Source organism: Cottoperca gobio, chromosome 17 (assembly GCF_900634415.1).
Source record: "Cottoperca gobio chromosome 17, fCotGob3.1, whole genome shotgun sequence".
NCBI lineage: Eukaryota > Metazoa > Chordata > Actinopteri > Perciformes > Bovichtidae > Cottoperca > Cottoperca gobio.
This window is the reverse complement of record NC_041371.1, coordinates 4,508,022-4,533,196: the sequence shown is the minus strand read 5'-3', so window position 1 is coordinate 4,533,196 and position 25,175 is coordinate 4,508,022. Positions and strand designations below refer to the sequence as shown.

Sequence of the window (25,175 nt, the reverse complement as noted above, 5' to 3'; positions counted from 1 at the left end):
ATGTACAAGATTTGAAGATGTCCGACTTTGACAAATTGTAGTGGTGATATCCAGAAAAACAGAAGTCGATAATGCAACTTATTGCCCTCAGCACAATATCAGAAAATGACTTTTAATAATCACATTTGAACGCACAGGGTCTTTATTTCTTTCTGTAAAGCTAAACCGAAAACGTTTCATGAACGGACTTCGCAGGGAACCTGAAAGAGTTCAAACTACTGGCTCACGATTAAACAATGTTCAAGTCTTCCATGACACATGCGTTGACATCCGCAGTCATTGGCACACGTCCACACATTAAGAGTTACTGGTGATGCTGACGCTCATGTATGAGAATGCGGTCTTTCCACAAACGGGCCAGGTTTTACCACACAAACGACTTCTCTGAAACTGGAGAGAGGAATCCAACGTATGAAGACAGACTTCCTCAGATCAGACGGAGTAAAGTGTGGTTTAGTCTGTCCCATCTTCTACTTTACATTCGCTTCTCAGTACATCTTACCAACCTGAATCTTGATACCTGAAGCAGCGACCTGACTTGGCGGTTTCAGTTCGATCACCTTGTGCTCATCGAAGCACAACACAAAAGAAGTTTTTGGCTGAAAAGTGAATTTTTCTAATCATTCTGTATTTAGTGTTTGTGTCCTTCTTTTCTATATATTTCACTATATTATAAGACTATTATTCTAAGACTAAATACAGACGTTTCATGTGATCTAAACATTTTAACGTTGTACCGTTAGACACTTGTCCGTACCAGATTTCAAGACTTTAGACCAATGTGAACAAATCCTAAAAACTAAATATTCAGACCGTCTTCCAGCAGCACCTTTGAGCGAGGTCGAGATCCGCGGTGGCCGTGTTCATGCCCTCTGTCTCTCTCACTTCCTCTCCTCTCTCCCTCCTCCCTCCTCTTCCCCCTCCCCTCCCCCTCCTCCCCACCTGCTCTCTCAAACTTCCTCCTCGCGCTCTCGATCCTGCTCCCTCTCTTCTCCTCTCCCCTCTCCCTGTGCTCGTCATGCGGAGCCGTGTCCCTCCTGTGGTGACTCCTCTTTGGGTCAGACTCCTCCCTGCTGCTCCCCCACTCTCTCTCTCTCCTCGTCGCCGCTTCGTGACTTCGATGCGACTCCTTCCTTACATCGCTTTTTCCTGGATCTTCCCTTTTCGCCCCCCCCTCTGTCTCTCTTCCTTGTCTACTTTTAGCCATCTCAGCTCTCCAGTCCCTCACCCCTCTCTCGTCCTCCGTCCTCCTCCAGCTCTCCGTCCTCTCGCTTTGTTGTCTGTCTTTATCGGTGTCTTTCGTTTCGTGTTTGCTCCCTCGTTCACTCCTGTGGGGTCGATCTTTGTCGCTCCTGCCGCTGTTCCTCCTCGTACTCCCACTCTCCGCCTCTTGCCCTTTATTCAACGATCTCCATTCATGCTTCATCTCTCCTTCATCCTCTCTGCTGCTCTTACTCCTCTCACTGTCTCTCTCCGGCTTGACCCTCTCAGAATATTTTGCTTTTCCGCTCCGGTCGTCTCCTTTTGAGTCGCCTGATCTGCTCTTCATCTCCTCGTCTTCTTTACCAGCTTTATTTTTCTCCTTCTCGTCTGTCTTTTTATTTGTACCGTTGTCTTCTTTCGCCTGATCTCGCTTGCTCTCATGCTTTTCTTTACCAGCTGTAATTCGGTTCTCAGCTTCTTTGTCTTTCTTTCCTCGCTGAGATTGTTCTTTTAAAACTTCCTCTCTGGCAGCTTTGACCTCCTCATTCTTCTGCTCTTTTTCCTCATCAGAAATCTTCTCTAGCTTTGTCTCAATCTTGCCTTCTCCCTCACCTTTCCCCTTCCTGCTTTGCTTCATTTCCTCTGTATTCGCATCCTTTTTCTCCATTTCCTCCTCCCTCTCCTCTTTGTCCTTCACAATCTTCTCCTTGTTTTTTTTTTGATTTTCCTTCTCAAGCTCTTTAATCTTCTTCTGCTGCTCCTCCTCAAGCTCTTTAATCTTCTTCTGCTGCTCCTCCTCGGCCTTCTTGTCAAGTTTCTCCTCCAGAAGGTCCAGCTCCTGCTCCAGCTCAGCCAGCTTCTTCGGATCAGACTCAAAATCGTCTTCAACTTCCTCCTCAACCTCCACAATCTCCTCGTACTCCTCCACCTCGATGCCGTCCATGGTCTTCTGCAGCTGAGTCTTCACCTTGTTCAGCTCCAGGAGGCCGTCTTGAAGTTCTTTACATACGTCCCTGATCTTGGTGGCGAACTTAGTTTTGGCGCCCTTGCGGAGCTCGTGGGAGTCTTTGGCGAGGAAGAAAACATCCAGAGCGAGGAAGAGCGCCGACATGACCCCTGTGGTGACACTGATGGCCTGGACAGCTTTGGCGGCGCCGCCTGCAGCACCTAAAATCTGCACGGTGCTGATGAGCTTATCGGTGTTGATCATCAGGGCTTTTCCGGCGCGGCCGCCCTCCTTCATCACATGCTTGAGGTTGTGGTTCATAGCCTTCTTCGCAGCGCTCTCTGAGTATTTCTCAAAGTCCCACTCCTCCAGAGTGGCCATACCTGCCTACAAGAGGCACAGAGACAAGAAAGGAAGGTAAGAAATGTCTCGGAAAGTATTCAATAAATACATTTTTATGGTTCAAGGTTTCCCTGTGATTTTAAAACGATTACCTTCTGGTGTAACACCACAACACAAGTATCTTTCCGGAGATTTTGGCGAGGAGTTTCTGGGACATGAGATCCTGATAAACTTTAGACGCTACAACATACAATATGTTGTTGTTACCGTGCTGAGTCTCTGTTCTCATATGTAGAGTTGGTAATGGCTACCATCATTCTTATCGCTCTTTTCTATCCATCTAATGATGATGTCAAATAAAAAAAAACTCACTCGCTAACTAAACTATCTTCATGTCTCGTGAACAAGCGTTAAAGTTAAAGCTCTTCTCACGCTAATCTCTTAAGTTCTTAGAGCATTTACATTAACACATACATAAACATTAACGAGATATGTTCCGGTGCTACACCCCTCGCTGCGCTACACTTGTTCTCTGGTTACCGCATCAGAGAAGACGAACAAAGGACAGTTCTCAGCCCTAACAAAACATCATCGTACAAACTCAAACATTTCTTTACCTGCACGAACTCCATACACTCCCTGATGTCTTTGATCTCCTCCTGGTAGCCCTGGATCATCTTCTCCAGCTTCTTCCGGTCCATGTTGGAGTGAACCGTGTCTGTGATGTTAGCCGTTGCTGAGGTGATGCTGCCCGCCGTCGCCACACCGATCCCCACCGCCGTGACAATAATAGAGGCACCCAGAGTGAAAGGCGCCAGAATGAGCCCTGTGATTGTTGCAATGCTGCCTGCCACACTGGCCACGCCTCCACCCACAGCAGCCTGCACCGTTTTTTTGTGGAATAGATCCGCAGCGTCCGCCAGAGCCAGAAGCTCCAGGATGCGATGCTGTAAGGCGGCCCCCCGCTGGTTGAAAAGACGCACAAACAGACGAGCTGCCATGTAGACACGATCAGCTGCCTGCTCCATCACCCTGCACAGACACAGACACAGACACACAGACACAGACACACACACACACACACACGAGAGCTGTGAAGGCTGGAAACTCTCAAGTCGGTGAATTTGTTGAGTTTAAAGTTATATGAAGGAGAGTTTGGTTGTATTTATTCAGTCAGTATATTAACTTCAGTGGATGGTGGCACGCCCCAGTTTGGAGAAACAAGACAGTACCAACACTTAAGGGGGGGCTTAAATACGTTTTGCTGCTGCCCCCCGCACACAGCCGTGCATAACAACGATTCCTAATGAAGTAATTGTTATAAACACAAACTGGAGCTGGATGAGGTTAACCGGTTATGTTAAGCTTCCTGACAGAAGTGAGTGTTTGCTACACTATTGATAAGGAATTATAAATAAAACAATAACTCTACCCTAAAGAAAGCTTTTGGCTACATTTGAATGAAAAGTCTTTAAAGAAAAGAAACAACACTTACATTTCCTCATCGTCCTCGAGGTTAGATGCCTCGTTCCACTCTGCCCAACCTGGAAACCAACAGCAGAAATATTACAATTAGTACACGGAGCAAATCCATAAAACTGTTTCTGTGTCGAGCAGTACCCCACACACACACACACACACACACACACACACACACACACACACACACACACACACACTGACCTTTCACTGTGTTCCACCATTCCATCAACTCATCACTTTCCTGGAAACAGAACTTTGTCAATGAACATGTTTAGAGTTTAGAGATGCAGCCGGTCAGTCTGTCTCATAGATCAGCTTTTAATCGTAATATCGCTGCACAAGATGCATGTTTTATGTGCTGTATCTGTTAGTTATTATTCATAACATGCGATCGATTTCTTTTTAAGGAAGATTGAGACGTACAGTTTATTAATTAAATGAATGAAAAACTGTATTAAGGCAACAAAGAAATTGCTGCATCCTTATTTCCAGAAAACATTATACACATAATATACACATAAGAAGCAGTAAAGCAAACGCTAAACAAAATCAGGACTAAATAAACCAAACCGAAGGTGTGAAAGTTTGATAGAAACACACCGGCTCAGATGCGAGACCACTGCCTTCAGTAGGATAAGCTGCCATCTCCACAGACTGGACCTCCACTGTGCTGTCCTGGAAAACAAACAGCACAACTTTGTTTGTTACGACTGTAGGTCTCCTCACACAAAGCTAACTACTAACTTCTAATTGCTTACTCGTCATCACTTCACAGGCTGCAATTAAATAACACGGTCTTGTATCACACTACTAATAACATTAATAACAAATGAACTATAAAGACATAATGTCATTATCAGTTTCTAATTACATGATAAACATGATGTCTAATGAGGTTTGTAAAAACTTTGAATTACTAGACAGTATTTCTAACATTGTGTCAGCTGTGCTTTAAAAAATATGTTTTATTTAGAAATATTTATTTATTCATTGTAAACGTGAGCTGCATGAAAACAAAAGATATATTTTTTTGTTGGAGTCTTGGATTGGACATCAGTAAACTACTTCATAACATCATCATGCTCACATGTGCTGGGTTCAGCTCCTGCAGCTCAACAACCTCCTCAATACCAGACATCTTGTCTGAACTCTGGAGGAAAACACAACAGTTAACGTCATTCACTTAGTAATAAACTGTGACAACTTAAAACCCAGCAAAGAAGTAAAGTGAATATTCATTATTTGTGTCAAAACATTACTCAGGACAACTTCTAATCATCCTCAACACGTTTGTAAGTGAATAAAAAACAATGTGAAGAAGGTTTGTTGTTGACAAGCCTTTCAATCATCATCAACAAACTAAAACATGTTGCTGTCACATGTTTAAAGCTGCAGAGAAAGAACAGGAGCAGAGTTACAAACTGCAAAGTGAGTCTCAACCAACACTGACGCTCCTTGAATGTCAACTTGAGGCTGGTTTCAAAAGAGAGTAAATATCTAGAGACTCCACGTTAACTTTACAGCACAAATAAACATGTTTACAGTCGGGTACTAAAAATGCTTTTGGTCTCTATCGCTAATGTCCCCCATCATGACAACTACTACATTTAACTTGCCTTAAACTTTGGTATTTTTGGAAGAGTTGTTTTGACTCGGAACGACACAACCTGAGAAACAACACAAGAAAAGAAAAAACATTTAACATCCAACTATATATAAAGGTTAAACCACTGAGAAGCAGCTGTTAAGATACACTTCTGTTCTCCTGCGGCTTCCTGTCACGTCTCTGGATGTAATAATAATACCTTTCATTTATATAACACACTTTAAAATAGAGCTAAATCTCAAAGGATGTTTCTTTTAAGTGAACAACAACAACTCACTCGTTTCTTCTTCTTGATGGTTCTCCTGCGTCTCAGCCCGCCGCCTCCTGCTGGCGCCTCCATGTCCTCACTTTCCTGCAGATGAAGACAGAGGTCCAGTGAGGAAATGTAATTCAGTAAATTAACTCAAGTATTGTACATTTCAGGTACTTTAAATTGAGTATTTCCATGTTATAGAATACGATTAAACTAAACAGTAAAGTAATTCAAATGAGCACAACCGTAAACATTAACAGCAGTAAAATGCAACACACACATCAATGCAGCAGGAACATTATCATTATGCTATTTGCTGATAATACTTTCATACTTAAGGTAAGGTTATATGCATAACTTTAACTGTTTAACAGCTGCATAGACACATATGTATCTACATCTATTGTTGGCATCATGAAACTTTCTGTATTGATCACATGGACAGCAAAGCATATAAAACTATAAACAGCCAAATATCACACCATGCGAGTCATACTGTTACTACGGCGACGTCTATTGTTGCAGCTTCTACTGAGTGTTGATAAACATATTTCATATTTCATATTTCAGTGATAACATCTTATACCTGATGTTCAACTGTTTTGGGCGTCCTCCTGAATATTCCAGCAAAGCCTCCTTTTTTCTCCTGTTGAAAGAAATAAAACATTCATTTAAGTCACAAAAAAAAGGAATAAATATGTCGAAACAATCAAACAGAACAATACACTCCACATCAACTCACCTTTGTCGCGCTCGTTTCAGAAAGGTTATCGTTACTGTTCGACAATTCACCGAGATTATCCTTCAGAGCAAAATGAAAACAAAAAACATTTTGAAAAAATGTTAAAAAATGTTCATGGACGTTCGTGTGCGGCGCTTTCCTTTCTCTTGATTTGATCGTGTTCGTCATCCTCTCAAAAGTATTACAATATAATGCATATAATATTCTCATGACAGTACTCTGGCACTGTTGGCTACAGTATCCGTGTTGTCCACAGACTCGGGGTAACTCACCTCGGCAGTATCTGCGAGGCTGTCGCAGCTGCCGTAAAGCTCGTTTGTGTCTCTGAGAGGATCCTGGAAAACAAGAAGAAACTTTTGAAGGAAATCTGGTTTGTTTTCATTTGAAGGATATTTTACCACAATGAGATTATCCTAAAAATGTCAACGAGAGCTCTCACAGTACGGCTGTCGCAATATCAGATTTTCACTAAATGATTATCGTGGCCAAATAAATTCATGAAAATAATATTGTGATACCTATAGAAAAAATGTATTAATTAATTAATCTTTAATCTTTATTTTGTGTCTTTTTTAGAACTGTACAAAAACTTACAAAAGAAACAGAAATTATTTAAGAGGCGCTGGATTATTTACACAATATTATCATGTGTATTAACATGACATCTAAATATTGCGGTTATGGTAATACGCAACACTCATATTTCACATACAACTAATAATAATAATAATAATAATACATTTTATTTGGAGGCGCCTTTCAAGACACCCAAGGACACCGTACAAAATACAAGAGATAAAAACAGCAGGACGTTGGAGAGCAGACAAACAAACCCAGAGATAATCGTGTTTCAATCAAACAGTCACCAAAAGAAAACAATATTTGTTTATTTGGTCACCTTAGCAGCGATCGAGCGCGGAGCTGGTTTTGGAGACTTCTTGAAGATCCCTGCCAGTCCTCCAGTCTTCTCCTGAAACATTCACACGTTAATGTTAAAATATTCCCCAGCAGAACAAAGAAACCGGCTGAGATTGCGACCGCTGGACAACATCTGTACCTTTGATGCGTTTGCTTCCTAACAGATTTTCAGAACTGACAGACTTCTTATCCTCGCTTAATTCCTGAACGCACACAACAAAACACGAAACACGAATTCAAAGTAGAGTCAAAAGGTGTGATGTGCTGTGGACTTTAAAAGGGTCATTGCTGTACCTCGTCTGTTGTAGCCCCCTCTGCTGGTTTAGGAGTCTTTTTAAACATGCCACTGAAAATACTTTTCTCCTGGAAACAGACAAACACTGTAAGTGACAGGACAAACTACAGGAGCATCTGTAATTACAATTAAACGAATAAAACGTAAAAGACAATCCCAGCATGTTGAAACATTTGTTTTTTAAATAAAAAAAATTGTTAGACGTACATTAAAATAAATATTTATGAATATTTTTCATCACAGTACCTTGGCGTTTTCAAACAGGCTGTCATTACTTGCAGAAAGCTCCTTTTGGTCCTCTCTGTCCTGAAGGAGAGAAATGCAGTTTATAAACATGTTCAGTCACCACAGTGATGCTGACGCTGCAACACTCACCTCTGCATCGTCTCCGGACGCTTTGGGTGTTTTCTTAAGAAGTCCACTGAACAGCCCGCCTTTCTCCTGATGAGTGGAGCAAAAGATGTAACATTATACATCAAATATCAATCGGACGACACAGTTTGATTTTGGACGTTTTGACTGATGATCGATCTCAATGAGGCTTGAAACACACAACAGGTGGAGGTAGTATTGAGTAGTAGTAGTAATACCAGTGTATACAAATATACTTTGTTACAAGTAAAAGTCCTGCATTCAAAATCTTACTTAAAATAACATGCAATGCAAAATGAGCCCACAGTGTTAATGTGAAGGTAGAAACAAGTCAAACTTTATTCTTACAGCACTTTTAAAAACAACCCAAGTGCAGACAGCTGTCAGATAAATGTACTGAAGCAAAAAGTAAAATATTGTAAAATAGATGTAGTGGAGTAAAAGTATCAAGTAGCAGAGAATGGAAATACATCAAGTAAAGTACAACTGTCTAAAGGTTGTTAGGGGACACCGACCTCGTCAAACAGGTTGTCAATGCTGGCGGATCTTTTGAAGATGCCGGCCAGGCCTCCTTTCTTCTCCTGCAACACACATTATTGTGAGATTCAAAGATTCAGAAACAAAACAACAATCAAAAGCAACTTCTGCTCCTAAGATTACAGTGAAGCAGATATTTCCCTGGCAAAGTAAGTAAGTATTAAATGAATCTGGTAATTATTCATTCATGAGATGTACATTGATAATTATGGATAATAGAAACACAGCACATGCACAAAGCTGGTGGTGGAGGATGTTGGTGTTTCATCTGGTGTAGTTTAAAGTCCCGTTTACTTTTTGTTTATTCCATTTGCTTTATATTATTTGTGGTTATTATTTAGTTGTGTAACAACACTACAAACAAAATGTCACTTTTATTACATGCAGATTTGAATACAGCTAAATGAATATCATGATCTCGATGTGCTGTGATCTGTGACTGGGTTTCAGTTCATGTTGACGTGACGTGAGGGAAACAGAAGGAGTTTCTTCTTTTAAAACAGAGAAGTACCTTCGGGGCGGGGGTGTCAGCCAGATTCTCACAGCTAACAGATAACTGCTTTTCCGTGTCGACCTCCTGCTCCTGAATTCAACCCAGAAAGCAGTAAATATAAACATCCACTCCATCGTGAGAAGCAATGTAGCGACTGAAAGACTCTGACGGTACCTTGTCTGCTGCAGCTCCCTCTGCTGGTTTCTGCGGCTTCTTAAACATGTTGCTAAAAATATTTTTCTCCTAAAACATAAATTGGTTGTGAGTGAACGCTTCCTCTCAAGACATTTTACCAACAGGTTTGTGTTTTGCATCACACTGCTCACCTTCGTGGTGTTGTTCTCAGACAGGTCGTCATTGCTGCCTGAGTCTTTCTGAGCGTCTCGTTCCTGAAACACAGAAATGTTTTTATGAAACCTGAGAAAGATAAATACATCAAGTAAAGTACAAGTATCTCAAACACCGACCTCGTCCAGCAGGTTTTCAGTGCTGGATGATCTTTTGAAGATGCCGGCCAGGCCTCCTTTCTTCTCCTGAAACACACGTCTTTGTGTTATTTCTCTCAAATTAAAACATCATGAAACTAAATAAAAAGGCTACGTCTGCTCCCAAGATCAGCGAGTCAGACTTAGCTCACAATGTTAAATTAATCTGGTCCAAATGTTTCAACAGTGTATTTATGACATGTAAATTAATAATAAACATTTTAGGAAAGGCTCAAAGGTGGAGGAGGATGTGCGTATTTATAGTTTTGATCTGATCTAGTTCAATGTCTTTTATTCACCATTGGCTTCATTAGTTTTTGGGACTAACATCACTGAGAACTAATATTAATTTGATCACGTGCAGATTTGAATACAGCTAAATGAACAACAGGGAATCACAAAGACATCATCTCATGCAATCTGATTTCTATGATCTGGTTTCAGTCCATGTTGACAAGAGGAGAGCAGCCACAGGGAGAAAGACTGAAGTACCTTCGGGGCGGAGGCGTCAGCCAGATGCTCTCCCGTGTTCACCCGCTGCTCCTGAATTCAATTCATCACGGAAAGTGTTAAATAGAAATCCTCCGTAAGAAGCAATGTAGCGACTGAAAGACTGACGGTACCTTGTCTGCTGCAGCTCCCTCTGCTGGTTTTCTGCGGCTTCTTAAACATGTTGCTAAAAATATTTTTCTCCTGAGCGTCTCGTTCCTGAAACACAGAAATGTTTTTATGAAACCTGAGAAGTTGTGTCGCTGGTTTAGAAACTCACATCCAGGAAACATTAATTCACCGGTGACTCCGTCCTTTCTCCAGACGCTTTGGGAGTCTTTTTGAGGAGTCCGCTGAACAACCCTCCACCTTTCTCCTGATGAAACACACAAGACAAGAAATATTTGTTGAAGTATTTACAAATCACACTGTGTCTCTCTCTCTCCTCTCTGAGTAGAAGAGGAGAGAAGGAGGAGAGAGAAGGAGGGAGGAGACTGACCCTCAAAAGAGAGAAACAACCTGAAAGGAGAAGAAAGCGCAAAGTGCAACCAAGAAAAGAGAGACAAAAACACTTCTTCCGAATCTCTCTCTCTCACCCTCTCTCTCTCCCTCTCTCGCTCTCCTCTCTCTCGCGCCCTCCCTCCCTCTCTCCACCACTCGCGCCCTTCTCTCTCTCTCTCTCTCTCTCTCTCTCTCTCTCTCTCTCACCCTCTCTCACCTCTCTCTCCCTCTCTCTCACCCTCTCTCTCACCCTCTCTCTCTTAAAGTTATTCAGGACGGTTTCAGAGTGATGCATTAAACGACTCACCTTGGTGTAGAGAGCTTCACTGCTGCCTGTGAGTTCATCGTCTGATGACTTTGTCTCCTGAGAAAAGATAAAAACAACCGGTTACATTATTTCATCACAGCAGTAATCTTTTACAGCTAATGCCTCCGCTTAAAATGTGAACGCCACCATATTAACTGAAAGGCGGACTTCTTACTTCCTCTGCTGGAGGACTGTCTGCAGGTCTGAGAGACTTCTTGAATAATCCACTGAATCCAATTCCCTTCTCCTGAAACACAGATATCATTTTCTATATTCTTTAAATTTACATTCTCCTTTTCCAGACATAGAACATATGGATCACTTAGAAAAATCAGTGCATACAACTACAACCAGAAAGACAAGGCAATGTATACAATAAACCATAATAATAAACAACTAATCTAATTAAATAATAAACGAGAAAATACATTCTTGGTCAACTCATTAATTTATTATTTCTTACTCCATTTTGATAGTTTTGTAAACTCATAACTCATCCTGTGAATGAAGCTTAACTGAATGTTATCTGTCGTCTTTTATTGTGTTTATGTTGTTTGTATTTATGTTGTTGTATTGTAACCATGTTTGTAACGCTACCCTCTCCACCAGGTCTCTCTTGAGAAAGAGAAACGAAGGTGTTACCTGTATCACAGTTACATACAGGTAGCACATCTCATTTCCACGTTAGATTTGAGCCATAAGTTAAGTTTAAGTTTCCCACAGAGAGTTTTTAGAACCAGACGGACCTTTGTGTTGGCAGCCTCAGACAGACTGTCATTGCTGGCTGAAAGATCTTTCTGTGCCGATAGATTCTCCTGAAACAAGAAATAAAACTGTCAGAAACAGAGCAGCTCAGCTGGAAAGGCAAGAGTTACAAGAAATATATTTTAGTGTGCGTCATATTTTAACTTTAACTGCTCCTCCTGGATTACAGCATTTGAGCACACTGGCAGACAAACAAGGAATATGCATCACACGGGCTCCATCTGCACGCTCTTTACATAACGGGAAAGTTAAACACTTAGAAAAGGTTATTTACTCGCTTTAAAAAGCACCTCATTTAACTGCCATGACAACCGGTGTGAAAAATGTTTTATTAGTCTCCATTGTTTATGATGCTGTTAGTACAAGTGGCATTTTGTTTAGGTGCCACACAGAGCTGTTGATTCAGGACCACACAAGTGGCATGTGCCGGGTTTATTTTGTTTGGTTTTTTACTAGTTCTCCGTAGTTTATTTTACATGTTGGAAAGGGAGGGGTGAGGTATTCAGTTGGTTTTATCTAGAGACAGCCCCAATGTGTGTACAGATATACGTGTGTGTGTGTGTGTTGGTTTGTTTTCTTTGTTTTTTCCTGCAGAACTTCTGCCGCAGGTTTCACTCTGTTGCATTTATTCTAATTTAATTAATATCTTGTCTGTTGTTTTCTTTGGGATTTCTAAATGTATTTCTAGCATTTTTGTCTTGCAAATGTTGAAAATGAATAAAGAAAGTGGTAAAAAAATAATAATAAGGGACGGTATAAGTGAGATGAGGAGTTCCTTATCTCCAAATAAAGATAGGACTTCTGAAAACAAGGAGTAGAGGTACATTTCCTCTCTCTCAAAAATAACCCTTTAGCTATAATCATGACATTTTATGTGCAAAATTAAAATGCAGGGAAAACCCCACCCAACAAACCAACATCATGACAGTCAAGCTTGGGAGGGACCTCCTGTCGTAAGCACAATAGAATGAGACAGTGTGTTACGGGCCGTACCTCTCCAGTTGTTTTGGGAGTCTTTCTCAGGAGTCCACTGAACAAACCACCTTTCTCCTGCAGAGAAGCAGAAAACGCTTTATTTTACAGATATTTTAGGTCACACGTGGTTTAATGTCGGTGGTGACTCATGTGGTTTCCGTGGGGAGGATCTGACAGTCTGATGATGAAGACTCGCCTTGTTCTCCGTCAGGCTGTCAGTGCTGGCGGAGAGCTCACTGTGTAACGTCTCTGCACCCTAAACACAACAAAAATGTAACTCAACCTGTGTGAACATGGACGACGTAACCGGTTACTGACACAAAAGCAGGTTGATGCAGAGTTAGATTAGAATAAGAGTCTTTTTGTCACAGCATTAGGAGCGAACAGCTCATTGGATTCAGAACTGACAGTTAAGTGTGTGAATGTTTTACCTCCTCCAGTCGAGGCGCCGCAGACAGTTTGGGAGATTTCTTGAATATTCCACTGAAAACGTTTCCTTTCTCCTGCAACATGAAGAAAAAGAAGAAGCTCACCGTCAAAGCCTTTTCTGTACCGCTTACCTTGTGAGACGGCTTTGGCTAACGTTGTTTCTTCAAAGGTTTACAGTAGAGAAATATGCAAAGCTACATATTTAAAATTAAAACGTTGTATAAACCTCTTGTTCGTGAGGTCAGAAGAGGGGGAAGGTTATGCATTTTTCATTTTTGTTAAAGATAAAAGGCATCCTCTTTTACCGTATGCTTCTTCATTAACTAGGAGACGCTTAGAGTCAGTTTTGAGAAACGGTAGATCTTTATAGTTAATGGGGATTAAACCATGTTTTCACTTGGTTCAAATGCCACTCCTAAATGTGCAATTTGGACAATGTAAAAATGTTTTTCCGTTACACATTAGTCTTGAATTAGAGGTTGCGTCGGGGTGTTCCCTGGTTATTTTAAGTGTAGGAGGATTCAAAGCAAATATAAGATTGGGCCCCCACTCCCCACCCTGATAACATCTCTTACTTTAGTGCTGCTGTTCTCAGTCTCATCGTCTGCTGGCTCCGTTTGCAGCGACTGTTTATCCTGAAACAAAGATGAACAAACAACTGAAGACTTCTGTCACTGATACAGTTAGTTACAAGCTGCACCCTGTTTGACTGTATGTTTTCATATTTTACTTTCTTTTTAATTCTCACACTCAAGAACATGTATTGTGCAGTTTATTGTTGTATTAGTTATAATGTAGCTAAAGGCAGATGTAAGGTCAGAATCTATAACTTCTTCTGTGGGCTGGTGTATGAACAGGTAATGAATGATATAGATGTCGGTGCACATGTTAATCACCTTTACTTTGTTTGCTCTCAAATCCTTTAATATACACTCAAATGCACTTTCTCTACAGCAGTCCCCAACCTTTATGCACCACGGACCGGTTTCATGCAAGCCAATTCTTCTACGGAGCGGGGGGGGGGGGGGCAGGCATAATTATATATAGCGCTTATAGGTGCATGAAACAAAAGTGCCAGCAAGAGGTGCGGATGGAAATAGTAATTTTTCAAAATAAAATACCCTGCAGACTAATGTAAATAACATGTTTACGATAAATATTACCAACACGTTTTATTCTTTCTGTACGGCCCGGTGGTTTTGGACCCCTGCTCTAATAAGATTAAAAAACAAGGATAACAGGCTGCCACACATTTTCATTATTACAGCACCTAACATGGGTGCAGAAACATTTCAGCTACCTGGCCAGGTGTTCCCTCTCCAGGAATCTTAGGAGACTTTCGGAGGATCCCGCTGAAAAATCCTCCTTTTTCCTGTTCAAATCAGACAAATTCATTTACACCATTAGTGATCGGCACCATGATGAGAATAATGATGATGCTGCAGTCACTAAAGGATTCTGAATTCACCTTTGAGTTTTCAGACAGATCATCATTGCTGCCCGAGAGATCATCATGTAAAGACCGTCGGTCCTGAAAGACACAATTAACTGGTTTAACATGCTCCTCAGGCCACTGGGTAATGAGAAGGGCTTTTTGGCTCAACTTGAATTGAGTTGCACAATATGTTGTTTTTATTTTAACCACATCACCTCGTCAGTTTGAGCAGCTTCTGTTGCTTTCGGAGACTTTTTGAACTTCTTGAATATTCCTCCTTTTTCCTGAAATAGAAACAAAAGTATTGCGCACATGCTCAGTTACGGATCAGATGTATTTGGGTCACGGTCAATGTGGGGCCTTTGGACAATCCACAAGTCTGTGTGTGCACTGTAAGTAAAGATAACTTTATCTGTGCCGTCACTGAACGCTGCTCACCTTGGTGCCGTTTTCAGACAGACTGTCGCTGCTGGCAGACAGATCACTATGAACACTCAGATTGTCCTGAATCACCAACGTGATATCATAGAAAATTAAAATGTTTTTAATTAAAATAACAGAAATAGGAAATATGAACATGAACTGTTTTAAGCCTTTTTTTGTCACTCACCTGTGCAGGTGTCTCGTCTCTTGCTTTATTGGAATTTCTACGGATACCAGAGAAAAAGCCTCCCCATTCCTGTAAAAACGTTTTCAAGTGAGTTGAGATAATATAAATACAGATACACAAAAGAAAAAACACAGAAAACATCTCAGTAATATATGCGTTTCTAAAACCTTAAATTACACGCCTGCTTCTCCAGCGGAACGAGGGCAGCGATCTCCAGACACAAGAGGATGAACGCTTTTCTACCGCTGACTTTGACATAAACAGACGTGAACACAGAGATTTCTTTGGATATTTGAGTCACAGCTTTCAAAAAAGAGCTGATTTCATAACCTCGGCTGGATGCTCAGACACAAAGGTTTCTGGCAAATGTACTTCTGTAAAGGCGAGTACAGGAAGTCTTTATCTATTCATTCACACTTTATTTCCCCTGGAGGGGGGAACCTGCCTAAAATGAAATCAGGAAGCTCATCGTGACACTTGGGGCCGTGATCAATCCTTTAAAATACTGTTGTGATTGCGCTTCACTAGCGTAGCAAAATAAAAATGTTTTCTATGTGGCGCTGCCGTTACGCTGAAGTAAACGCTGTACATCCACTAAAACAAAGACCTACCTTATCTTCTGCTTCTTCTGCATCTTCAGAATCACTGTCTGCTAAGTGGACCTGGGGATGAAATGGAAACTATGAGTAAGAGGCGACGAGAGACTGAAAGTGAAAACTTATGATCCAAAATTGAGCAGAAGAGTTGATTTTACCGTCACAGCAGGAGACGACGATTTCTCTTTGGGTGCTTTCCGGAACATTCCAGCGATCAGACCTCCGATGTCCTGAACAAAGGTGGAGAATTGTTTTTTATTGTTGACCGTCTAATGACAAGCTGTCTTTAAATTCTCCTTTCACAACCATTGTTCAATACGGTCTTTCCCTCACTGCTTCTAGACATTTACATTTTCAACACATTTCTGAGCGTTAAAGGGAAGTGCACCTGACGCTTTTAAAGTAATCTGATTGTCAAAACAATAATTATTATTCAATTACTGTTGTGCCATTTGTCTGGAAAACGCAAAAGCAGTCAAATAATACTAAATCTCACCTGTTTGGGTTTGTTTTTTTCTGCGGCTTGTTCCTTTTCTTCCTCGGTGCCGGAGTCTGGACTCGGCTCTCTGCTGGCCTGAGAGAAGAGTCAACAATCTTCAGCACAATATGATCATCCGGATATTTCTAATTAATACAACCGGACAGGAGAAGACGCCAACATTTAACATTGTGCTTGAAATTGAAAATCTTTTATTTCTCCAGGATGCTCCACCATCTATATTTACAGCTGCTTTATGAATACAATGTTAAATGTACAATGACGAGACATAGGGTGCCTTAAACGTCCTAAAAGATTCAGATAACTTTGCTGATAACTGTCAGAAGAGAATTGTTAGCGTGGAGGCCTAAAACGTAACCACTTTAATCATAACGTGTCACTTTGTCAAGTTGCAGGTTTTACACGCTGACAGGGAGATTATCTTTTCTAGGTATTTGACAGGAAGTGAGGGCGGCGAGCGAGATGGGGAATGACGTGTGAAAGTTTATCATTTATTCTGTATGCATTTGCAACTAAAATGTCACATGTGCAGCACATCTCTGTGAAGGTCCTCGCGAACAGCTCAGTGTAAGTGTGTGTTATTGGCACGACACTGTATGTCAACCTAAGGAGGCAGATATAAAGGCTAAAGTCAGCGAGTACATCCACCATATACAGACAAAGACGAGTACTGCGTTTAATGTACCACAAGGTATGGGACGTACAAGTAGAGCTGGTTGCACAACGGCACAGGGGCTAATAGTATGTGGCTTCTTTGTCTATGCCAGAAAGTTAGCACTAAAAATAAAAAACAATCGAGGAGGTGAAAGTGACGCTGTAAGCCAAATGACGATTTAAAATCCTAAAACAAATTCAAGGATAAAAAGGCATTTATTCTGACAATGAAGTTCGGAGCTTCAAAGCTCATTCATAATGTTGACATTCAAATTAGAAATCAACATTTGAATGCTGCACTCGCTCGAATGAATCGATTATGTATTTTGTGCGAGAACTTCATTTATTTTTTTAATGGTAATGACGTTTAAAATGACATTTTAAAACATGTTAGTTTAAAACATTCAAATCTTTATTCGAAAACCTGAATAGAAGTTTCAAATGTAAAAACAAAACCAAACATTCGGCACTTCCCTAAAGTGAAGAATGATGAAAGCGGCCTACAGACTTCTTTACTTTATTGTGAAAATCAGTTCAAAATAAAAAAAATTAAACCGTGTTTAAATCCTTCAGAAGGATTCATCCAGGCAGCATCTATCAAAATCCAGCTTTTTAACCAGACTATACATTTAAAGATCTTTAAAAAAAGAAGTTTAACCATCACAAATGCAGGTATTGAATGACCACCACCATCAACACCACCACGACTCAGGCAACAGTCCTTCCATGTAAGTGTCACTAGTAGATATTGTAAAATAAAATCGTGCAGCCACCACCAGCAGAAAACACCAAACCACACGGTGCTTCATACCTTTGGTGACGACTTGATTTGTAACCCTTTCATTACTCCCTTCAGACCAACCTGTCAATCACAGTTACATGTCACAAACCAGCTGATGGCATCAACAGAGGAACACACACAAGAACACACACACACACACACACACACACACACACCGGTTTGCTGCCAGGAGCCTTTTTGGCCGGCACATTGTCCGTGTTGTCCTCTTTGTCTGGAATCAGGTAACTCTGAGGAAGAAAAAAAAATCAGGCAAACACTCAACTGCTGATTAAAAAACCTGCAGTAAACGACTCTGTATGTTTTCTACATCTTCTGTGCAGGTAGGCTCTAAAACAATGTATATTTGTATGTATATTATGTTTATCCCATCACACATGTTTATGCTTATGCATGTGTCTTTTATTATGAGACTCTTTGATTGGACGACTTACTGCACAACATCCGACTGAGTCATGAGCAGCGTCTTATACATTCTGACACACACCTATGCATCTCATGCATATACATACACACCCACACACACCTGTCCTCCACTAGGAACCTGTTTAACCGAGGCACTGTCAGGTTAAGAAACTATTACTCAGAAAATAAGTTTTAAAACATTTTTTGTCTATGTATATTAACTTCTTATTTATATTACATTTTGTGTGATATTTTTACATGTACTTAATCGTCTAAATAAACACTAACTTTGCAGCAGAGGTCATAAAGAGTGATTCAGGATTTGGCCCAGTTATGACCATTTAAAATTGTGATTGGGACACTTTCTTACGCTGTGAAAGGTTTATTGAATTTACTATATGTATTAGTGAATCTGGGGGCGGCTTTCACTCGCTGGCGAGTACCGTAACCGTTGTTTAGGAGGAGGAGCCAACTTTGAACGGTGAGTTTACAAACTGCAACTTCAAAATCCTACTAATCATGCCTTTAAGGTGTTCAGGTCTAAGAAAATATGGATTCAAAAAGGTGCAGCACAACTCTGCTTCACATCATGTCATCATCATTTCTTTTGTAACAACCTGCGTTGTTGCATACATGAAGGACAGAAGACAAAACAAGTGTACACTACAGTAAAGCAAAAAACCTATTCAATATCATAGGCATTAAAGTAAACGTATACTTGAACACCTGCTAAGTAATGTGCAGAGAAGAGCTGCGTGTGCATTTCTTACAGTGAACGAATGCGTTTTCTCTTTTTGGCTCCGACGAAACAATCCGGTCAGGGCCGACTGATCGCTCTACAACAAAGCACAAAATGTGAAATTAAGTTGGTTAAATTAGGTCGGAGCTACAGGTTAATAACTCCAGCTGTAATACCTGTTTGAAGTCCGTTTCATTTTTGGGAACTTCTGATTGGCTCTGATGAGGAAGAGGAAGAACAGAGACTCAGAAATGTATAAAAAACAAGCGAGAAGGAACGTGATCTTCCATCGTGTGTGTGTTTGTGTGTCTACCTGTGTGTCCTCAGCCTGTATCCTCCTGCGTTGGCTGTATCTGGTTGTGGTGTTCATTTCCTGCACACATGCACACATGCACACAGACACAGACACAGACACAGACACAGACACACACACACGGGAACAATAACAAAAGACATTTGGAACAGGAAAGAAACCTTTTGTCATTTCTTTACTGTAATCTGTTCTCTCACTAAAGACTCAAAGGTTGCTGATTAACTTTAATAATCTTTATTGACATGAAACAAACACACATGTTCACACAACACTCAATTATCAGCTTGGCTTTAAACATGAGAAACATTACATTGTATTAATAAGTAATACAATGTAATGGAGTATGTATTGTACCTTTTCTGTGGGTCTGGGTGGAACTACAGGAGTTTCTATCAAGTTTCCTTTCGCCTAATACAGATAGAAAAAGGGTTTTATTTGTTTAATATAAATGGTATCAGACTAACTGGACAATAATGAAAAGTATATGACGGCAATAGTAAGTATAATAAAAGTATCCAAGTACAAAAAGGGAGTTTTCAGTATGAATTTATAAATCATCAGTATTTGTTTATATAAACCCACATATTAAGTAATTATACTGATGACCTAATATTTCATGCCTCATTTTGTTTTCTAAGTTTTTATTTTGTGGCATTTCTTTAGAGGTTACAGTTGAGATGCAGAGAGGAACCAGAGATAAGCAGCCATCACAATGTCCTGTTTTGTTTTCTGTTCTTCTAAAATCATTTCTCATATGGAGGCTCAACCTAAACATCTTTGTCACAAATCATCTTTTATTTCTCTGGGTCCTTCTTTCTAGTAAAACATAAATAACAGCAAAAGAACATCAATGCATAAAGTAAATACCTCATCGCTTGTTGCTTTTTTCATTCGGTATTGTGTCTGACTTAGTTCCTGCAGAGAACAAATGCAAATCTGTTTTTATAAATAGATTCTCTGTTGTAAATCCAACTTACATTCTTTCTTTAGTGACTCTTAAATATACTGTGTTATAAAGTTGTATAAAAATGATGCATATTAGAAATGCTTACAGATAATGGTTGTTTTCTTTCAATTCGTTATTCAAGGTTGATATTAGTTCTGATATTGTTGTGCTGAAGCTGCCAGTGGATAATAGAAGCATCAGGATTCAATGTCTTTAAAAAGGAACTATTTTGTGTTAACAAAACTATATGATGGAGTTTCCTCCTCACAGAGAGGAAACATCTATTTAGAATTAGTTACCTAAAATGATATGATATATATATATATATATATATATATATATATATATATATATATATATATATATATATATATATATATATATATATATATATTGGATACAAACATTTCAGATACAGTTAATCTTGTAATTATTTTGGGTAAATATCATATTCATACTTGTAAGTGGAAGTACTCCCTCTTTCATTGTGTTAGTTTATAATTTTGCTACTACTTTAAATAACTGAAATATATGATAAACGTGAATAGAAAGGCTAAAAAGTTGTACACATTAATATCTCAGTCCTTACTTTAATGTCTCTTACCTTGCTCTTATATGTTCCTCATTTGTTTACCCGATAGTTTTCTGTTTTAAAAAAAGATTCTTGTTCCTCTTTTCATTTTCAGTATTATGGTACCTCTGTTGTTCATTGTGTCTGATTGTGTTGCAGTATAATTTACACTATACTGCATTTTATATCAACTCCCTGTGTTGTTTTGTATTATATTTGTATTATGTTCCTTTTGCTAACAAAATGTTGTAAAGAATAAAAAGGTGTGGAAAAATCCTGTCCACTGGAACCCAGACTAAATAATTTACTTAAATGTTACCAGATGTTTAAGACATGTTGGCCAACCACACATGCTCAGTAGAAGAAAAACTCTTGGACACATAAAACAGTTCCCATCACATCAAAGATGACGGACCTGTAGAGAAACACGACTGGTCTGTAAGTGCTGGACTTACCGTGTCTGCAGGTCGTTGAGGCACCAGAGGAGTTGGTTTCTCCGGTCTCTCTTGGTCATTTGTTTTTACCTGTAAAGACAGTTTACTGAACCGTGAAGCCATCCTACAGTCTTTTTGCTTCTCTTTTTTAAACCTGCTGATGTCACAGCACATGCACTTCAGAAAACAAGTAAACACATGATTAACTTTCTCACATAGCTAATTAAAGATTTGGGTTTATTATTACTGTACCACTGTAGGCTTTGGGAACGGCTTCGGCTGAGGACAAAGAAGAAAAACTGATGTTTGTAATATATATATATATATATATATATATATATATATATATATATATATATATATATATATATGATACGGTAGGTTAGCTTTCCATGTGTGTATGGTGAGTTTGGATGTTTTAAATACACTCTACGAATCAGTATTTTGAGAGTATTCAGACTGTGATTTGTATTAGATGTAAATGTTCTCACCGGCTTTGGTTTCTTTTTGATTTCTGGCATGCACGCCTCCATCCTTTCTGTAAGAGCGACACAGAGAGATAAAGTGTAAACACCAACAGGAATAATCACAGGTTTGTGATTTCCACTTTGAAAAGCCAACTGCACCAGAGACAAACACTCACCAACTTCCACAGCTCTTCACAGCATGTTTTGTGACATGCAAAGCACAGGTGTAAATAATAACATTGATAATAACTGCATTCCACTTAGGTCAGGTGCTGTGTACCAATTAAATTGTCAGCATCTATGTCCTTTACAGTTTTGTGCAAACTATTATTATAAGTGTCACATCAGTTCTGACTTTTCTGAAAGCTTACATTAACCAATCTGTCCTTAAATATAATTTTAAAAACTCATATTTAAATGGCGGTATATTGTTAATGCACACTATTTTTAACCTTCACACCTGTCAGCACAATACACAATTTGTGGTGATGTTTTGCAGCTGTGAGAAGCTCTATTTCCTTTTAATTAGTATCTCTGTAGTACAGAATTGGGACACTCTGGACGCTCTGGTATTGTGCATTCTGGCTCACTGGGGCACTTTAATGGAGCACAGCCATCATTAATTTAATTAGCAACACCTGCGATTGTCCTCCTGTGAGTCAAAATATCTGCTGTTTGTACGGAGAAGCTTTTATCTTTAAATACGTAATAATGTAATGTTTCTTGCTGGATAAAGGCTAATATTATTTTACAAACAAATCACCTGAATAAGCAAAAGTTCCAAGTATTGTTTAACAAAACAGTCACAATTAATTGAAAACACATGAAAGTATCAAACAGGCTGTATTCATCAAAATTAAGGACTATGTCACCCCAATTTTTCTGACAACAATAACAGTAACTTTTAAGTACTTCTTTATTCACTACTTTATACAACTCCTCTACATTCTGGAGGCAAATATTACTTTTTACTCACCTACATTTATTTGATACTAGTTACTTTGCAGATTTAAATGAATAATACAGAATATGAATACACTTATAAAGTATGATGTATTATTAAGTTAAGCTAACCAGCAGTATTAAAGGTAAACACATTAATGCATCTATAATTGAAATCTAGTAACTTACATTATTCTGAAATAGGCCATTCTGCATAAAGAGCACTTTCACTTCTTTAAAGAACATGTTGATGCTAATATTGTTGTACTTTTACATAAATAAGATTTTGAATGCTGGACTTTCTACACTTTACTCGAGTAAAATATCTTCTTCCAGCACTGTATACAGGAAGAAGTGAATATTACAGTTACAGTGGTCCCTTACTGTATATTTAGAGAAGTACTAAAATACACATTTCCTGAAACTGTAGTTACTGAATATTAGCTTTAACGGCTTTAACGGCTTAACGTTAGCTAACGTTTAGCTAACGTTTAGCTAACGTTTAGCTAACGTTTAGCTAACAGGTAAAAAAATACGCTCGGTATTTAAACTGTCGGTAAATTACAAATTATAAACGTCTAAAAGTGTAAAAACTGTCAAAAGTAATCAGGTTCATGTCAGACTGAGCAGTTTCACTTACCGAAGATTTGAAGACAGTTAATTAAGAGGTAATTCACACTCAGTGTTTTAGTGAATAATATCAAAGCAGTGACGGCTTCTTCACTGTCAACACATTCCCAGGAGTTTTTAAAACTCCGCCACACCCGCACAACAACATCTGCACACACGACGCGTTCGAGAGCTCCTGAAAAAGCTCCGAAATCTTAGAACTTAAGTCACATCCGACAAAACCGCTTTGTTTTGTTATTATGTAGAATAAAAGTAGAGTTGGGTTTGTATGCATCAAAATGATGTATGTATATATTGGCTTCTCCCACATGTTAGCTCCACATATAATAATGTACTTTTTATTTCTTTAGTATTGAAAGATCTGACTGAAAATTGCCCAGAAGGCATCATGGAGGTAAAGAAAAGACTAATCTGTCATATACATTTATTTTGTTTTATTTGTATTGCTCGACATGTATAAACGCAGTACCATATACTCTGCACATCCATTTATGTGTTGCTACATCCTTTGCATTTTATATTTATATCTGTGAAAATCTGACGTATTTGTTTATTTTACTTTGTAAAGCCTCTTTGGCCCATACTTTACATACATAGTTTCTTTTGAAATGAATGAATGACGTTCTTATATTTTGATGAAGTTCTTGCATGCCACATTTGTGCGGGTAATATAAAAATGGTTTATGGTTTTAATAAAACAGTGATATATATCATTATCATATCATAATGTGCAGTTTATTTTGCCAATATATTATCGTCAAATCATTATTACCATACTGTGTATAGCTTATTTTGGCATTTACGTATTATAATGTTTGCAGCTTATCTCTGCTTTTTCTTACGCATTTATTGTTTTTAATATATATATTATGTTACTGTACTGCTCTATGTGTCTCTGCAAATTGCCTTCTCACAACAAATAAAAGTATTATTTATTTTTCCTATGAAAACAATAATATGCACATGTCAGTGTCACTGGTTACTGCAGTCTCAGCTACATGTAAGCTACACTCTACCTGTCCATCTCATGTTCCCATATTTCTCAAGAGTATTTTTCGCCACATGAAGTAATCCAATTATTTCCCACACCACCCAAAGGCAACATCGTTTCCACGTCGAACAAAGCATCTTAAACTAACCTGAACACGCCCTGAGAGCTTCTCGTGCCACAAACCCTCACACTGAAACCACCTGTTGGATAATAAAGCGACTTCCTGCCACACAAAACCTCTCAGTCACAAAACCTCCATTTAATACTTGTTCCAAAGATGAAGGACAGCTCACCTGTTTGTTTTTGCAGTTGGAGAAGATGCGCGCTATCAAACCTTTCTGTCTTCCTTATGGCTTTGTGATGGCTGTCGACTCACCTGGGAGTAGGGCTAGGCCAGTTTGAGATCTACCTGTGTTTGTGGGAGTGGAGGAAACGCGTTTCCCAGCCGGTGTGACTCTGACTCATCAGTTTCACAAGTGTCAACAACATGTGAAGAAAAAACAAAACGTGACGAGAGTTGCTCCAAAAATAGAAATGCAGTAATGATCTATGACACGTTGTGAAATCATAACAAGGAATTTGACACGATTTTATTTCATGTGATTCATTTTGTTAATTTAACTAAATTGTATTTTCTAGAAAATATTATCAATCTCTCTTTATACACTTTAAAGTATTCAGACCTCATGGCTTGGCTATTAGACAGGTGTGTTCCTTTCAAAATCATATTCAATCGACTATATGGACCACAGGTGAACTCCCATCAAAAGAAATGGAAGATACTTCGGTCAACGTGATATTTAAGTTTTCTTTCTTTTGGAAATTAGCAAAAAAAAAAGTAAAATCCTGTTTCCTTATTTGTGATTCTGGGGTATATTAAATATATGCCATTTTAACAAAATGTGAAAGAAGTGAAGGGGTCTGAATACTTTCTGAATGCACTGTACTTTGTAATGAATTAATAAATAAAACCCCGACTTACTTTATAAGCAAACATATTCAGT

General features: G+C 39.1%; 2 protein-coding genes across 2 annotated transcripts in view; both read right to left on the bottom strand.

Annotated features, from left to right (window-relative positions):
* The window catches only part of LOC115022310 (uncharacterized), a 9,676-nt gene extending 712 nt beyond the window's left edge, over positions 1–8,964 (bottom strand). Inside the window, exons 1-18 of the mRNA XM_029453277.1 lie at positions 8,920–8,964; positions 8,675–8,740; positions 8,163–8,228; positions 8,034–8,093; positions 7,787–7,855; positions 7,672–7,695; positions 7,473–7,544; positions 6,847–6,909; positions 6,575–6,634; positions 6,419–6,478; positions 5,857–5,931; positions 5,590–5,640; positions 5,061–5,123; positions 4,574–4,648; positions 4,175–4,214; positions 3,987–4,035; positions 3,109–3,523; positions 1–2,536 (exon numbers count right to left, since the gene is read on the bottom strand). The exon at positions 1–2,536 is cut by the window's left edge and continues 712 nt beyond it. Coding sequence (XP_029309137.1) covers positions 800–2,536; positions 3,109–3,523; positions 3,987–4,035; positions 4,175–4,214; positions 4,574–4,648; positions 5,061–5,123; positions 5,590–5,640; positions 5,857–5,931; positions 6,419–6,478; positions 6,575–6,634; positions 6,847–6,909; positions 7,473–7,544; positions 7,672–7,695; positions 7,787–7,855; positions 8,034–8,093; positions 8,163–8,228; positions 8,675–8,740; positions 8,920–8,964 — 3,090 coding nt within the window. The 3' untranslated portion in view covers positions 1–799. The remainder of the gene's footprint in view (positions 2,537–3,108; positions 3,524–3,986; positions 4,036–4,174; positions 4,215–4,573; positions 4,649–5,060; positions 5,124–5,589; positions 5,641–5,856; positions 5,932–6,418; positions 6,479–6,574; positions 6,635–6,846; positions 6,910–7,472; positions 7,545–7,671; positions 7,696–7,786; positions 7,856–8,033; positions 8,094–8,162; positions 8,229–8,674; positions 8,741–8,919) is intronic.
* On the bottom strand, positions 8,163–23,312 carry LOC115022546 (nucleolar protein dao-5-like). The gene is made up of 31 exons (XM_029453563.1): positions 23,191–23,312; positions 21,633–21,679; positions 21,394–21,420; positions 21,163–21,231; positions 20,058–20,105; positions 19,545–19,598; positions 19,191–19,250; positions 19,054–19,095; positions 18,909–18,974; positions 17,892–17,963; positions 17,746–17,796; positions 16,278–16,355; positions 15,940–16,011; positions 15,797–15,847; positions 15,186–15,254; positions 15,014–15,079; positions 14,791–14,859; positions 14,609–14,671; positions 14,441–14,512; positions 13,716–13,775; positions 13,143–13,214; positions 12,908–12,967; positions 12,730–12,786; positions 11,718–11,786; positions 11,147–11,218; positions 10,972–11,028; positions 10,465–10,539; positions 10,298–10,382; positions 9,208–9,279; positions 8,675–8,740; positions 8,163–8,228 (listed from the first exon to the last, which is right to left on the bottom strand). The coding sequence occupies exons 2-29, from the start codon at positions 21,672–21,674 to the stop codon at positions 9,242–9,244; spliced, it is 1,716 nt and encodes a 571-aa protein (XP_029309423.1). The 5' UTR covers positions 21,675–21,679; positions 23,191–23,312; the 3' UTR covers positions 8,163–8,228; positions 8,675–8,740; positions 9,208–9,241.
* Between the last annotated feature and the right edge of the window lie 1,863 nt (positions 23,313–25,175).

Coding starts and splice junctions, on each gene's coding strand:
- LOC115022546 (XM_029453563.1), bottom strand. CDS start 21,674: ATGGAGGCGTGCATGCCAGAAATCAAAAAGAAACCAAAGCCG. Junction 16,356..17,745: donor AAATCAAGTCGTCACCAAAG/GTATGAAGCACC, acceptor CTCTTCTCTCAG/GCCAGCAGAGAGCCGAGTCC. Junction 14,860..15,013: donor TGTCTGAAAACGGCACCAAG/GTGAGCAGCGTT, acceptor TTTCTATTTCAG/GAAAAAGGAGGAATATTCAA.